The sequence below is a fragment of the Pinus tabuliformis genome, chromosome 1_1 (assembly GCF_031772625.1).
Source record: "Pinus tabuliformis cultivar Carrire ecotype Pingquan chromosome 1_1, CPIR1, whole genome shotgun sequence".
Lineage (NCBI taxonomy): Eukaryota > Viridiplantae > Streptophyta > Pinopsida > Pinales > Pinaceae > Pinus > Pinus tabuliformis.
In genome coordinates, this window is record NC_142297.1 from 963,194,228 (window position 1) to 963,208,471 (window position 14,244).

The 14,244-nt window shown below is 39.8% G+C and overlaps 1 protein-coding gene across 3 annotated transcripts in view; it reads left to right on the top strand.

Moving 5' to 3' along the window:
- The window catches only part of LOC149217698 (protein NUCLEAR FUSION DEFECTIVE 4-like), a 238,943-nt gene that overhangs the window by 106,860 nt on the left and 117,839 nt on the right, over positions 1-14,244 (top strand). For all 3 annotated transcript variants that reach the window (XM_089393047.1, XM_089393045.1, XM_089393046.1), the window contains exon 9: positions 14,100-14,183. In XM_089393047.1, coding sequence (XP_089249173.1) covers positions 14,100-14,183 — 84 coding nt within the window. The remainder of the gene's footprint in view (positions 1-14,099; positions 14,184-14,244) is intronic.

Consider the following 14,244-nt stretch of genomic DNA (forward strand, 5'->3'; position numbering starts at 1 on the left):
TGGTTCCCTGTTTGTCCACCAATACCACTTTTGGTATTCGTTGATATGCGGATGGTAGAGCATCCCAACACATGACCTTCAATCAAGAGATCTTCAACAAGTTTCGTGAGTTAGGGGGTATGTGGGTGGAGTTTGGTGGTGATGCTACCTATCGAGTGATTGGAATGGGAGCCATCTATTTTGCATGCCCTTGGCTAATGTTCTTGATTTGAATGAAGTTTTTCTTGCTCTCGTTTAACAAAAAATCCTCGTTTAGTTTATGCTATCATAGATAGGAAATGTTTAGTTTAGTTTGATGATCAATAGTGCACCATTAGAGATTGCTACTTGGGTAGTCCTCAAATTTGTCCAGGGTGTGCAAGGAAGCCTTTATAGGATACTTGCTAATACAATGAAGCATTATGCTCTTGTTGGCTCAAAATCTAGCAGGTCTTGTTAGGGCAGCACACAAGACAATCACTAGACTAAGTGACAACACTATGAGGCGTGGTCCACTTGCAACACAACCACTACCTCTTTCTCTTTAGCGAACTTTCACCGCGAGGGAGGCTTCCCTATACTAAGTCACAAAACAGATAAACCTAATCGGAGGGGTAAAGGTGACATAATAGGTCTATGAGGGATGCTCTTCTTAGGAACAAGGTTCAACTAGCAGAATGAGGGCAATGCACATTCTCCAAGAGGCCTAGCTAAGGCACGACGTGACCTAGGGTTTGAGAATTAGCAAGGTCAATAGGCTTGTCTAGGATCAAAAGGCTTGAAATGAATAGGTATCATCAATTTATGGCACAAGAAGCCTTCAACAATCCTCAAGTTGAAGCCTAGGGCAAACTACGATTTTTTTAGGGCAAAAATTTACCTAGGACAAAGGACGTTAGCCTCAAAATTGAGAAATCAGCCATGGGAAGAGGTTGATTTTGTGGCAAATACCTTATAACCAAGTGTTGAATTCCTCCAACATGCAACAGGGTTAACCCCTGTTGAAATTGATGCCCTAACCCTAGCTAGCAACTTAAGTTAAGAGGCCAAAATTTAGGTTTGGCTAAAGAATGAAGTTTAATGTGAGTCTTTGGTGTGATTAGCAATGTGACCAAGGCCAGTGCCTTGACCTTGCGTCAAGAAGTCTATAGGATTCCTAACTTAGGAGGAAAGTACTAAACCCTAGCAAGGAGTAAGGGAAATATGAAACCTTAAATTTCATCCCCTAGCCATCATTTTTGTGTGGGAGAAAAGTCAACGAGGAGAGCTAGTTGAAAGGTTCACTTAGGGGATTGTCATACAAATTTTATAGTGGGTAATGCATAGAATACTATTGCTAAGATTCCATAGAATATTTTTCAGCAATAATGAGCACATAGAAACCTAAGAATTGACCATTCCATGTAATAGCCACAAAATATAAATATGTAAATACAAGGAAAAATTACAAGATAGAATGCATGAATCAATCCTTTAATGCTCCAAAATGACATCTCCAATACCAAAGAATAACTTCATAAGCAAAAATCCTCAATAGATCACATCTCTGCAAGATACAACGTGAATTTTAGCTAAGGCCGAAATCTCTAAGACAATCAAATTGATCCATAAGTGATGATGAAAATGAAATGTGAGTAACCTCTATTTATATGAGGTTTATCTCACGTATTTAAGTCTAATGAAGCCCCTAAAACAAGTTTGACGTTAAATGACCTTGGGTTATAAGAAAACCCGTTAGCTAATGATAAAATAGACCAAACTATCCCACACATGTGAGCCGAACCTCTCTAAATGTTGAAGTCATGCTCAATTAGGGCTCAAAATGCCATGCCAAAGTGTGCTGAGGTGTCAAAGTGTGTAAAGATGCTTGGATGATCCAAAATTTGAGGGATGGACCTTAAATCCCCCTCAATATCTCCTTTGTGGTACAAATGCAGCTGGGGTGCCATCATGTGGTCTCTGTGGGTCTCCATTAGTCAAATATGGCCTCCTTATCTCCAATGTTAGGGCTACCTTTGGTGTAACAAGCCCTCCCTCGTCTCTTAATGGGAGATCGTCCTCATTTGGGCTCTGAATCAACTCCTGCCCATCAGGTTGTGTCAAGTGTAGCCTAGGGGCATACTGATCGAGTGATGTCATCATGAAAAATCTTCAAAGCAAGATCAAAGTTGACTAATGTCCTAGGTCTTGGAGGTACTTTGGGATGTGTAATTTGCTAATGCTATTAGGAGGCTTCAGTCTCTCAACACCGCATATGCTTAGGCTAGGTACTTGTCTGAAAGGCCTGGGTACGTGTGGAGTGGGTGCCAAATAAAAACAAAATGGATTCTAGTGAAAGAAACCATCCATTAGAGACTAAGGCCAATGATGCATCTATGCGAACCAATCTTGAATGTTAAAGGCATGTTAATACTTCAAACAAATATCACCTTACAAAATCAGGACTAAGTCCTTGCAAAGGTGTTTTTTCCCTTGGTAGGGGTGGCTAATGGTCAACCCTACTAGGTGCTTCCATATCTTAAGGGGAGGTGACATTTTGTTGGTCCACCCATCAACTGATAGGTGTTAGTGTATAATAGTTGTGAGAATTTCAAAATAGAAATCTTGTTGCAGTGATAATATTATTTCTTCTACTTATTAATGCAGAAATAAGTTATTCATTGTGTTATTACGGTGAATATCAAAATAAATTCTACTGCAAACATCACAAATAAAATTATGAAAGCGAATGCAATAACAACACAAGAATAACCACAATGATAGTTATTTTTGGACAATCGTCCTTGGGAAAACCCAATGTGGGAAAACCGGTGCAGCAGATGAGGGTTTCTTTATTATTCTTCAGCAAAAATATCTTGTACAATATACAACCAACAAAATAGAAGTGAGAAACTTTACAGACACTTCCTGACACATCTTTGATCCAGGAGAAATGCTTCTCAACCCTTGGAATCCCCTTGCGTCTTCCTGCGTCACTTTTCCTCATGCTGGCCCAGCATCAAACTGCTCACGCACTCCCAACGTCAACCTGCCCTGCGCTGCCTCTTTCTATGTCACACATCTGCGCTGGCTCTCCTTGCTCTGCGTCTTCTTGCCTTGTACTACCGACTGATGCTGATGCTCTCTCTCTCTCTTTCTCACTTGCAACTCTCTCTCTGATTTGATTTTCTCTTACCGAACTTCAACCAGTGAGAAAATCGATCTTACTCGGGTAATTGAGTATTTGCCTCTGGTGTGTTCTCTATGTGCCCATCAAGCCTTCTCTTATAATCCTCTTGTTGATCAATCAATGACCCAGATTAGATTATAATCAATGGCTAGGATCATATTGACTTGATCTCTACCTTCTTCTAGAATTTTCACCCACAGTTTAGAGTAATACCCATTAATTATTTTAATTTCCTAAGTTTAGACTTAGGGCCCCATTAAAAATAATTAATTATTTTAATAAATCTGTCTCCGGGAACGATTTCTGGGTATTGGAAAATGCATGTGTCTAAGCCTCACTGCAAACTTTGACACTTAGAGCACATCCAATGCTACTAGAAATCAACACTCCTTCTTAGCGAGGAATGTGCTCTAGCAATCCAATCTGCTAAAGCATCACTCTGTTATGTAACATCTCCCTTTGTGTTGTTGATGTTTGACATGTTGTCCAACAACCTCTGCGCACATCTGTACTGTTGCTGACCTTGCCACTGTCAACACTGCATCCGTACTGCAACTCCCTCTGAATTTGTGCATCCGTACTACAACTCCCTTTGAATTTTTGCATCTGTGCTGCTGCTGGCACTGCCACTGCCAATTGCCTTTGCACTACAAACTGTTGTTGCTACTGAAACAAATTTTCTACCATATCCATCTGCTCTCTGAACTAAGTGAACTTAGCTCTTCCGAGAGCCTTTGTGAGTATATCAACTACCTGCTCTCCTGTGGGGACATAATGTAGCTATACTGCCCCATGCTGAACATAGTCTTTGATAAAGTGACATCTGATATCTATATGTTTTGTCTGATCATGAAATACTAGATTCTCAGAGAGTTTTATACAACTCTGATTATCACCGTAGACCCTGGTCACTTCCATCCTTTTTCTGAGAAAGCTCACAAGCAATTTTCTGAGCCATATAGCTTCGCACGTAGCTGTGCTGGCTTCCATATATTCTGCTTCTGCTAAGCTCAGAGCTACCGATTTCTGCTTCCTATTGCACCAAGATATCATCCCTGATCCAACACTGAAGCAGTACCTCGAGGTAGTTTTTCGGTCTACTAAACTACCTACCCAATCTGCATCTGTGAACCCATTCAATCTGATGTCCTCCCCTCGGGAGTATTTCAACCCATATTCGACTGTTCCGCACACATACCTAAGGATGTGTCTAGCTGCTGCCCAATGCACCCTTTTTGCTTCCACCATGAACTGACTTAGAGTGTTGACAACAAAGCAAATGTTTGACCTAGTGCTGACCAGATACATGAGCGACCTAATGAGTTGCCTGTACAAGGTGGGGTCTACTTCCTTGTCTCCTGATGCATTTATTTTCTTCCAATTGGTGATAATGGGAGTAGCCATGGGTCGACAATCCTGCATTCTAAATCGCTTCAAAATTTCTGTAGCATATCTTCCTTGTCCAAGGAAGATCTGCCCATTCTTGTGCCAAACTTCCAACCCTAGAAAATAATGCATCAACCCCATGTCCTTCATGTTGAATTCAACTTCAAGATTCTTGTTGCAATCTTATATGAGCCTGGATGACCCAGTTAGAAACAAGTCATCTACATATAATACCAAAATAAGTGGCTCATTCTCTACCATCAAATAGTAGAGATTGGGATGAGCACCACTCTTGACAAATCCCAACTGCTGCAAGTAACTATCGATCTGACCATACCATGCCTTGGGTGTCTGCTTGAGCCCATACAGGGTGTTCTTTAATATGCAAACATGAGTTCTCTTCTCAATGAGTTTCGAAGCCTTCGGTCTGTTCTATATACACCTCCTCTTCTATCAACCCATTCAAGAATGTTGTCTTGACATCCATTTGGTGAATCTCCCATCCCATTTGAGATGCTAGGGATATAACAGATCTGATAGAGGTGTATTGAGCAATTGGGGCGAAGGTCTCTTCATAGTCTATTCCTTCTTTCTAAGCATACCCCTTTGCCACGAACCTAGCCTTGTACTTCTCTATACTGCCATTTGCAGTATACTTGATCTTGTAGATCCATCTTGGTCCTACCACTGATCTATCTTTTGGTCTAGGTACTACTTCCCAGACATCATTTATCATGATAGAGTTGCATTCTTCTACCATGGCATCCACCCATACTTGGTGTTGAACAACTTCCTAAAAGCTAGAGGGTTCTTCAACGAGCTACCAATGCCTTGTACCTGTAAGGTTGTCTACACTGTCTTTTCTCGGTTCTAGGAGCTCCAAAAAACTCCTTTGCTTCCTTCAGTGTCTGTCATACTTCTCTACTAGTTCTACCACTGGTGGTGGGAGGCTCAACCAACTCCTTCTCTTGATCTTGTTGTTCCATCTGCTAAGAACTATTTGCATTTCCTCCTTCCAAGGAGTTACTGTTACTGGTCACTGTACATGATCCAGGTGTCTGTCCTCCTGCTTGTCCTCCTCGTTGCCCTTGTTGCTCCTGGACTATGGGAACATTTCCTGACTGATCTCCTGCAGGCATCTCACGAGATTTCCTGAAAGCTCTGTCCTCCATGAACTTTGCATCCCGTCTCAGTACAATCTTCCTATTGTCAGGAATGTAGATTGCGTATGCCTTTGAGGTTTCACTGTATCCTACGAGATACCCCTTTTCTATAGTCTGATCTAGTTCACTGCGCTTCTTGTCTGGAATGTGACAATAAGTCACGCTTCCAAATATCCTGAGATGACTGACTTCCGACTTCTTCCCTCTAAAGACCCCTTTGGGCGTTTTCTTCCCCAATGCTCTATGAGGAGTTCTATTTTGGATATACACTGCTATGTTGCAAGCTTCTTCCCATAGATACCTAGGTAGATCCTGATCATACAACATAGCGTTGGCTGCCCCAACAATAGTTCTATTTTTTCGTTTTGCTAATCCATTATGCTTCGAATTATATGGAGTTGTCCACTCTCTTTTGATGCCCTATGTTGCGCAGAAATCTGTGAAGTCTTTGTTCGTATATTTTCCACCGTTATTTAAACGCGATACCTTTATCTTTTTCCTTGTCATATTTTCAACAAGAGATTTAAACTCTCGGAAATAATCAAAGACATCATCCTTGGTCTTTAACAAATAGATCTAGGTTTTTCTAGAGTGATCATCAATAAAGGTGACAAAGTATTCACGACCACTAAGAGCTCTTGTGGACATAGGACCACAAATATCTTAGTGTATCAATCCTAATACACATTCTGCTCTATTGTTACTTCTACAAAAAGCTGCTTTAGCGTACTTCCCTAGTACACACCCTCTGCATAAGTCATCATGTTCATTACTAAGGACTGGTACTCCTGTAACAATCTCTTTGAGCATCCTCAATCCTCCATGGTGTAAATGCCCCATTTGCTTATGCCATAATTCATTTCGTTCCTTTTCACCATCATAGTTGTTGCCTATCAGTGCCATTGGAGACTCAAGCTGCAACCTATACAATTTGTTGCTTCGAGTTCCAATTTGTCTTTTCTTCTTCCAACTTGGATGCTTGACGTATACTTTCTTTCCAATGAAGTATACATCGTATCCCTTGTCCTGTAGATCAAACACTGAAATCATATTCATTCCTAATCCAGGCACATGCAGAACATTGGTGGCTCAGATGTTGGTTCCTGCTTCTGTCTGAAATGCTATGGTGCCCCTCCCTACTGGAGTACACTTTGTCCGATTTCCCATTGTAATATGGAAATCCATTTGTTCTTCTTGATAGCTCGAGAAATATTCTCGTACTCCAGTCATATGAGTTGAAGCCCCGCTATCAATATACCAAACATCTGCTAACACTGAACTTGCTAGGCAAGCAAATTCTTCTTCTAGTCTAGAAGCCAATTCTGAGTTACTTTGAGTATCCATCTTTGTGTTGTTTTTTGGCGCTATCCTACCCCAACATTTGTTGTAGAATAAATTGCGTCCTTTACTGAGAGCTACACAATTCTCTGGGTTGTCGATTTTCTGTCTTTGTAGCAATATCGAACTCCCTCCTTTTCTTCAACGAGAGCTCTTTAGTTTGCACTCCTGCTTAACCTCGCTTTGATACCATGTGAGAATTTCAAAATAGAAATCCTATTGAAGTGATAATATTATTCCTTCTACTTATTAATTCAGAAATAAGTTAATCACTGTGTTATTATGACGAATATCAATATAAATTCTACTGCAAACTTCACAAATAAAATTCTGAAAGCGAATGCAATAACAACACAAGAATAACCACAATGACAGTTATTTTTGGACAACTGTCCCTGGAAAATCCAATGTGGGAAAACTGATGCAGCAAATGAGGGTTTCTTTATTATTCTTCAACAAAAATCTCTTGTACAATATACAACCAACAAAACATAAGTGAGAAACTTTATAGATGCTTCTTGACACATCTCTGATCCAGGAGAAATGCTTCTCAGCCTTATGAATCCCTCTGTGTCTTCTTATGTCACTTTTCCTCACGCTGGCCCAGTGTTAGACTGCTCACGCAGTTCCAGCATCAACCTGCCTTGCGCTGCCTCTTTTTGTGTCACACATCTGCGCTAGCTCTGCTTGCTCTGCATCTTCTTGTCTTGTACTCCTGACTGATGCTGATGCCCTCTCTCTCTCTTTCTCACTTGCGACTCTCCCTCTGATTCGATTTTCTCTTGCCAAATTTCGACCAGTGAGAAAATTGATCTTACTCGGGTAATTGAGTATCTGCGCCTTCTTCTAGAAGTTTCACCCACAGTTTAGATTAATACCCATTAATTATTTTAATTTCCTAAGTTTAGACTTAGGGTCCTATTAAAAAGAATTAATTATTTTAATAAAACTGTCTCCAGGTGGAATTTCCCAAAACAATTTTTGGATATTGGAGAATGCATGTATCTAAGTCTCCCTGCAAATTTTGAGACTTAGAACACATCCGATGCTACCAAAAATCAACAATAATGTGGTAATGGAGGGGAGAATACTTCATGGTCAAGTGCCATGGTCAAAGGAACCAACTGATTATTTTACTATTTTTTTGATTATTCCTTGTATTACCACTTATAGCTCAATTGTTAGCACTTGCTTTTTATGATGTAGCAGTTTTATTACCCCTTTAGATGAGTTAGTTTCTTGCTCATTAGGGTTGGGACATGCAAGGGTTCCTTCTCGATGTAATGGGGCATCATATGCTCAGGAATCAGGTGATGGCCATGTGAGGGAGGTAGAGCTCATGCTTAAGCTTTTGCCCATGTGCTAATATTTATGCCTCGACCATCTTTTGCATTTTGATTTTCTTTCTTGTTTTATTGTGGCCATAACATGCTGTTACTTTTCTTTTAGCTGCCGTAACCTCCTAGGGCAAAGTTTCCGAGCCAAGTCTGTGAACATATGAGTGTCAGATCCCCAAGAACCAATGATAAGTTGTATCTGAACAATGGAGTTGAGATATAGGGCTTGTGATGTGACATGGAAAGTGTTAAATATGGTATAGGGAAAATGGAACATTCTATCTCAATCATGGCCTCCCAAGTAGTGCCCCTCCTATACCCCAAAGGGCCTTAAGGGATTGTTGATTTGGGGTAGCATAGGATGTGCCCTAGCCACGAAAATTGGTGGAGAGGCTAAGGCACATGAGATTTCCAATACCCAAAAAGGGTTTGGGCAGATTCTAAACAGTTTGGGAGATATTAAAATAATTAATATTTTTAATGGAGTCCCTAAGTCTAAACTTAGGGAAAATAAAATATTAATGTGAATTAATATAAAACTGTGTTAGAATGGTCCAAAAGACATGGATCAAGCCAGATCTAACCTTAGCCGTTGATTAGGGACTTCATCTCGGCCGTTGATTTGTCAACGAGAAAAGTATAAGAGGAGGCTTGAGGGTCACTTGGAGAACACACCAAGAGATCAAGATTTCGACTTTCTGGGGTTGGGTTTGCTGAGAAAGTTGAGAGAGTGATCTGGAGTTGCAGCTGAGGGGTAGTGAATACAGAAGTAGAGAGGCAGAGATAGTGCCGGGAGGATCAACGCAACAGCCGGGAAAGTTGACACAGAGGGCAGAAGCTAGAACTGCCGGGAACAGTCGGGAACTACTGGGAACTGCTGGAATAGTCGGGAAAGCTAACACAGAGGGCAAAAGCCAGAACTGTCGGGACAGCTGGGAACTGTCGGAACTGCCAGGAAAGTTGATGCAGAGGGCAGAAGTCGGAACTACCGGGAACGCTGACGCAAAGGGGAGAAGTTGGAACTGCGAGGAGCAGTCGGAACTGCCGGGAATTGCTGGGAAAGATGATGTGGAGGGCCGAAGAGGCTGACGCTGGGGTTTTTTTGTGGGGCAGATTGGAGCTGAGGAGCTGCCGGAGTGTTTATCCGGGGTTTCAGCCGGAGCATTTGTCTCCGAAGGAGAGGTACTACTGTTGAGATTTTCTCTGTTGGGTGAGCCGGATTTGGCACCCAGATTGTATTCTGAAATTGCTTAATAAATCAAACCCTCAAATAGCTGCACCGGTTTTCCCGCATTGGGTTTTTCCGGGGGACATTAGTCCAAAAATAATGGTGTCATTTGTGTGCTTGTTTCTGTTTCCTTTAGTCGATGATTTGTAATGTGTCGAGCATGTACTTGTGTTTATTTTCAGCATTTACATGGTAAATAACTTGTTAATTAATCAGAACAAGTAGGAAGGAATAAATCAAAAAGTACATGGAGGGTTTCTAACTGTTAGACTTAGAAACTTCAACAGGGATGTCCCACTAGACTAGGGTTAAAAATTAACACCCCTTGGTAATGTGAGAGAACAAAATTATGGTCAAGGCATGCCAATCTTCCATATCACTTTGTTATGCTTACTAAATGCCCAAAACAAACAAGTATGAGCATCTAATTGCTGAATGATCAAGGTACCTTTTTAATAGTAGCCCACCTTTACCCATGTGACAATGTCAGATGGTGAGAGGCACATGGCTGATGCAAATGGAGGAGGTACATGGCATATCATCATCTAATGGTAGCTGGTAGGGGCTGCTGGATTTTTGGTTCACCGTCAAATGTCAGAGAAAAAGTTCCTGTTATGGGGTTACCCATTTTGGTGGGTAACCATTTTCATGCATGACCATTGCAAGATGCGTTAGTTATGGTATAAGCATTTTGGCTACTTGCACCATGGAGCGCTTCCTCTCTTGAGGATATGTTTCAGGCATAACCAACTTTCAAAATTGAGAACATTGGAATGCGTAAGGGATGTGCTGATGAACATTAGAAAATTGTATTTCCATCGAGTGAACATAAGCCAAGAGAGATTTCTGACTTGATCCATTCAGATATGTGTGGACCTTTGTCCTCTAACTCATTAAATAGGTAGTCTTTTTTATGTTTCCTTCATTGATGATCCGTCATGTAAAAGTTGGATTTATTTTTTGAAGACTGAGGATGAAGTGTTTAGTAATTTCATGGAGTTCAAGGCCTTGGTTGAGAGTCAAACAAGTAAGAAGATCAAAGTGTGAGGTTTGAAAATGGAGGAGAGTACACATTCAAAGAGTTTGATGGTTGCTGTAGGGATGTAGGGATAAAGAGGGAGTTGTCAATGCATACAACCTACATCAAAATGGGTTGTAGAGAGGAAGAACCAATCCATTATCAAGTTTCAACATTGCAAAAGCCATGATCCATGACATGGATCTGCCCATGTGTCTTTGGGTAGAAGTATGTAATATTGCTATCTACCTTTTGAATAGATGCCACACAACCCACAATAGAATGGGTTGCAGAAAGGAAGAAACGGCCCATTATCAAGTCTGCAAAAGCCATGGTCCATGACATGGATTTGCCCATATGTCTTTGGGCAGAAGCATGTAATACTATTGTGTAAATTTTGAATGGATGACATACAACCTACAATAGAATCAGGTTGCAAAAAAGAAGAACTAGTCCATTATCAGGACTACAAAAGCCATGATCCATGGTATGGATTTGCCCATGTGCCTTTGGGAAGAAGTGTGTAATACTGCCATCCACATTTTGAATATATGTCCTTACAATATTTTAAAGGCAAAGGCTCTAGGAGAGGCTCTTATTGGTGAGAGACTTGAGGTATCTCATTACAAGGAAACTTTTGAAGTTTACCCTATATTTATGTTCTAGCACAACGAAAGACAATGGTGGAGGAAGATGGGAAGTTTGTGAAAGATGATTGGTGCTCCAAGTCCCATGAATATTCTACAGAGATTGAAGGAGGAGAGAATCCTTTGTTGATTTGAAAGAACAAGGGAAATTAGATTTACAGCAGCTTGGTTCTAGTGAAGGAACGCTACTTCTAAACTTAGCAGTGTAGCTAGAAAATTGCTATGGCTTACTCATATATTATATAGGGCACAAGAGTAAGTAGGAGTGCCAAAGACCTTTTTTGTGTGAGTCACTCCCCCCTAAAAAGTATTCTACTTATGTTTCCTATTGTCCTTCCATTCTTGACATAGAGCCTTCCAGCTTCTAGGAGGTAAATGTAGAATAAGTAATGTAGGATACCATGATAGGGGAGTACAACTTCGTATTCAGGAATGATGTTTTGGAGATTGTTCCAGGACCAACTAGGAAGTCATTGATTGATTCTCGATGGTGGTACAAGATAAAGCATGCAGTTGATGGATGTATCGTGTAGCTCAGGGTCAAATTTGTAGCGAAACTTTTCTTTTAGAAAGAGCCTAGAGTTAATTGATTATGCAGAAACCTTTGCTCCTATGGTTTGGGTTCAACAATGATAGGATTTTATTTGAATTTGATTTTTGTGATAAGGTTTGCCATTTTTCAAAACACACACACGCACACTAGCATATATAGGAATGACATATAACAAGCTTAAAATAATAAGAAATCAACATCGATAAGCTTACATGACTCTATGATTGAGAATCCTGATCAAGCAACATTATGAATAACTTAATTATGATAAAATCCATTGTCCAATGATCAATGCCATTATTAAAAATTAAACATGCACTGTAGTTTGCAATTGGAAATTATGGAAAGAAACAAAGTAAGACTTGCGGTTCTGCACAAGAAGAAGGGATATTGTGAAGAGACATTTGCCCTATTGCTAGAATGGTAACTATAGAAACATTTTTTGTTAGGATATTTACACTCTAAGAAGTTAGTTAGTATCAACTTGGTCTAATATGTTTTTAGTCAAAAGTGTGTTTCTTTAGTATGTGTTAGTATGCATTCATAGTTATGTAATTGGATAGTCATGATATGTTCTGGATATAAAGTGATCTAAGTATTCATATTCTCATCAATATGAACGACGATATTGATCTGTGGTTTAACACTTGGCTGGTCCATGATCTCTATTTAAACAACATGGAGGGGCATTTGTTGAAGATTGTTTGAAACTCTCAAGTATAAATTTTTCTTTTGCATTGATATGATGCCTCAAGTGGTCACATAGGATGGGATCGTGGATTGTTTTTCTTCAAAGGTTTTAACCATGTAATACACTTGTATACTGATCTTTGAGTTGGTTGTGTAAGAGGTTGCCTAAGGTGCGCCTCCTGTGTGGGAATACCCTGTTTTGTTGAGCATGGTATCAAAACCTGTTCGAAAGCCCACTCTTGTTGTCAATCGAGATCTGGAACCTGTGTTGTTGCATGCATCAAAAGATTTCCAGATTCTTCTGTTTCTGTGCATTTCTGGTCCAGCTAGATTGTTCCATTGTGTTCGGAGCACTACTTTCATTTCATTCTAATAGGTTTTTGTTTTTCCAACATGCAACCTTTAGAGTCTTTTGTCAAATTCAGAGGTACAAGTTCGATTATGCCGTTTTATTTTTTATTTTATATAAATTTTTATATCTGAGAGATGATAACGGTTGAGGATACCTGATATTACATAAATATAGAAGTCATGAGACCACCAAAGCAATCTTTGAAGACTGCAAGTGCATCTGATGATGTATTATCATGTGAAATTGCTGTTGCGCTTAGTGGGCAGTACATAATTTCTCTCAAATGTATGATAAGGCATGCCACCCAAGCTTTAACTGCCAAAACTCTGAGGTTTGGAACATCATCATTTACAACAACCATTACCTAATCTGAATCTCTAACATGAAAAATTATCATCTTAAAAGTTACATAGCTGGTCATGTTTCCAAACACTGCCATTGTTATGCCCAGTCTTAGAAAGAGATGTTTTATAGTCTACTGCTGTATGACACAAGAAAGAAATTCTAGCCGCATTACTTATCATTGGTTATCTGTGAACATTGTTTTTTCTTTTGAGTCTTCAATGGTATCGTTTATGTAACCTGTTAGAATCTTACTAGGGAGAGCTGATGCGACTGATAGAAATCCCAAGGTGCACAATAGAGATGGTTAAGGCTGAGGAAAAACTGGCACAGTTGCCATAAAGGTCAGTACATATATTTAGAAGAAACATTGACTTGTAAAACTGGAAGCCATTGACTCACCTAAATAATCTGGAAACCACCTTGCTAAATGTTATCTATCAAATAGCCCAACAGTTTAGGTCAATTGGTTGTCGTCACTGTTGCTGGGCTTTTGGCTAGTTTTGTGATGGCAGGTGCCCATTTTGAATCCCTCTGATTGAGGCGCATTCGTCTATGCCGAAGGTTTTACCAGGGAGCCATACACGAATGTGGGGAAGCATGCCTTGGGTTTTCCTTGGAAAAAAAAGAAAATTCCATCTATTAAATGTGTTGACAAACAATGCTGTTTATTTTCCAATTGTTAACAACTGTGTTATTTTGGCTATTATGTGAATTATTTCCTCCTAATTAGCTAATATATAGATAGAAGGCCGTAGCTACTATCCAAAGTGCAGGCTTTAGAGGTAGAAAATGGATCTTCTTTAAAGTAAATATTTTTGTAGATAAATTTTTAGCTGAAAGTTTAATGATCATATGTAAAAACACTTACACTGATTTATCTGAAACTATTTTCAGGCTAAATTTCATGCTGGAAATGGCACCAGTGGTTTTTTCGCAATTCTCATGTTAATCATCATCGCTGTAATGTATGCTGTTCCGGTAAGATCACGTTAACATGCTTGGTAATGCTATATGGAAATATGTTGCTTGAATTCATTTT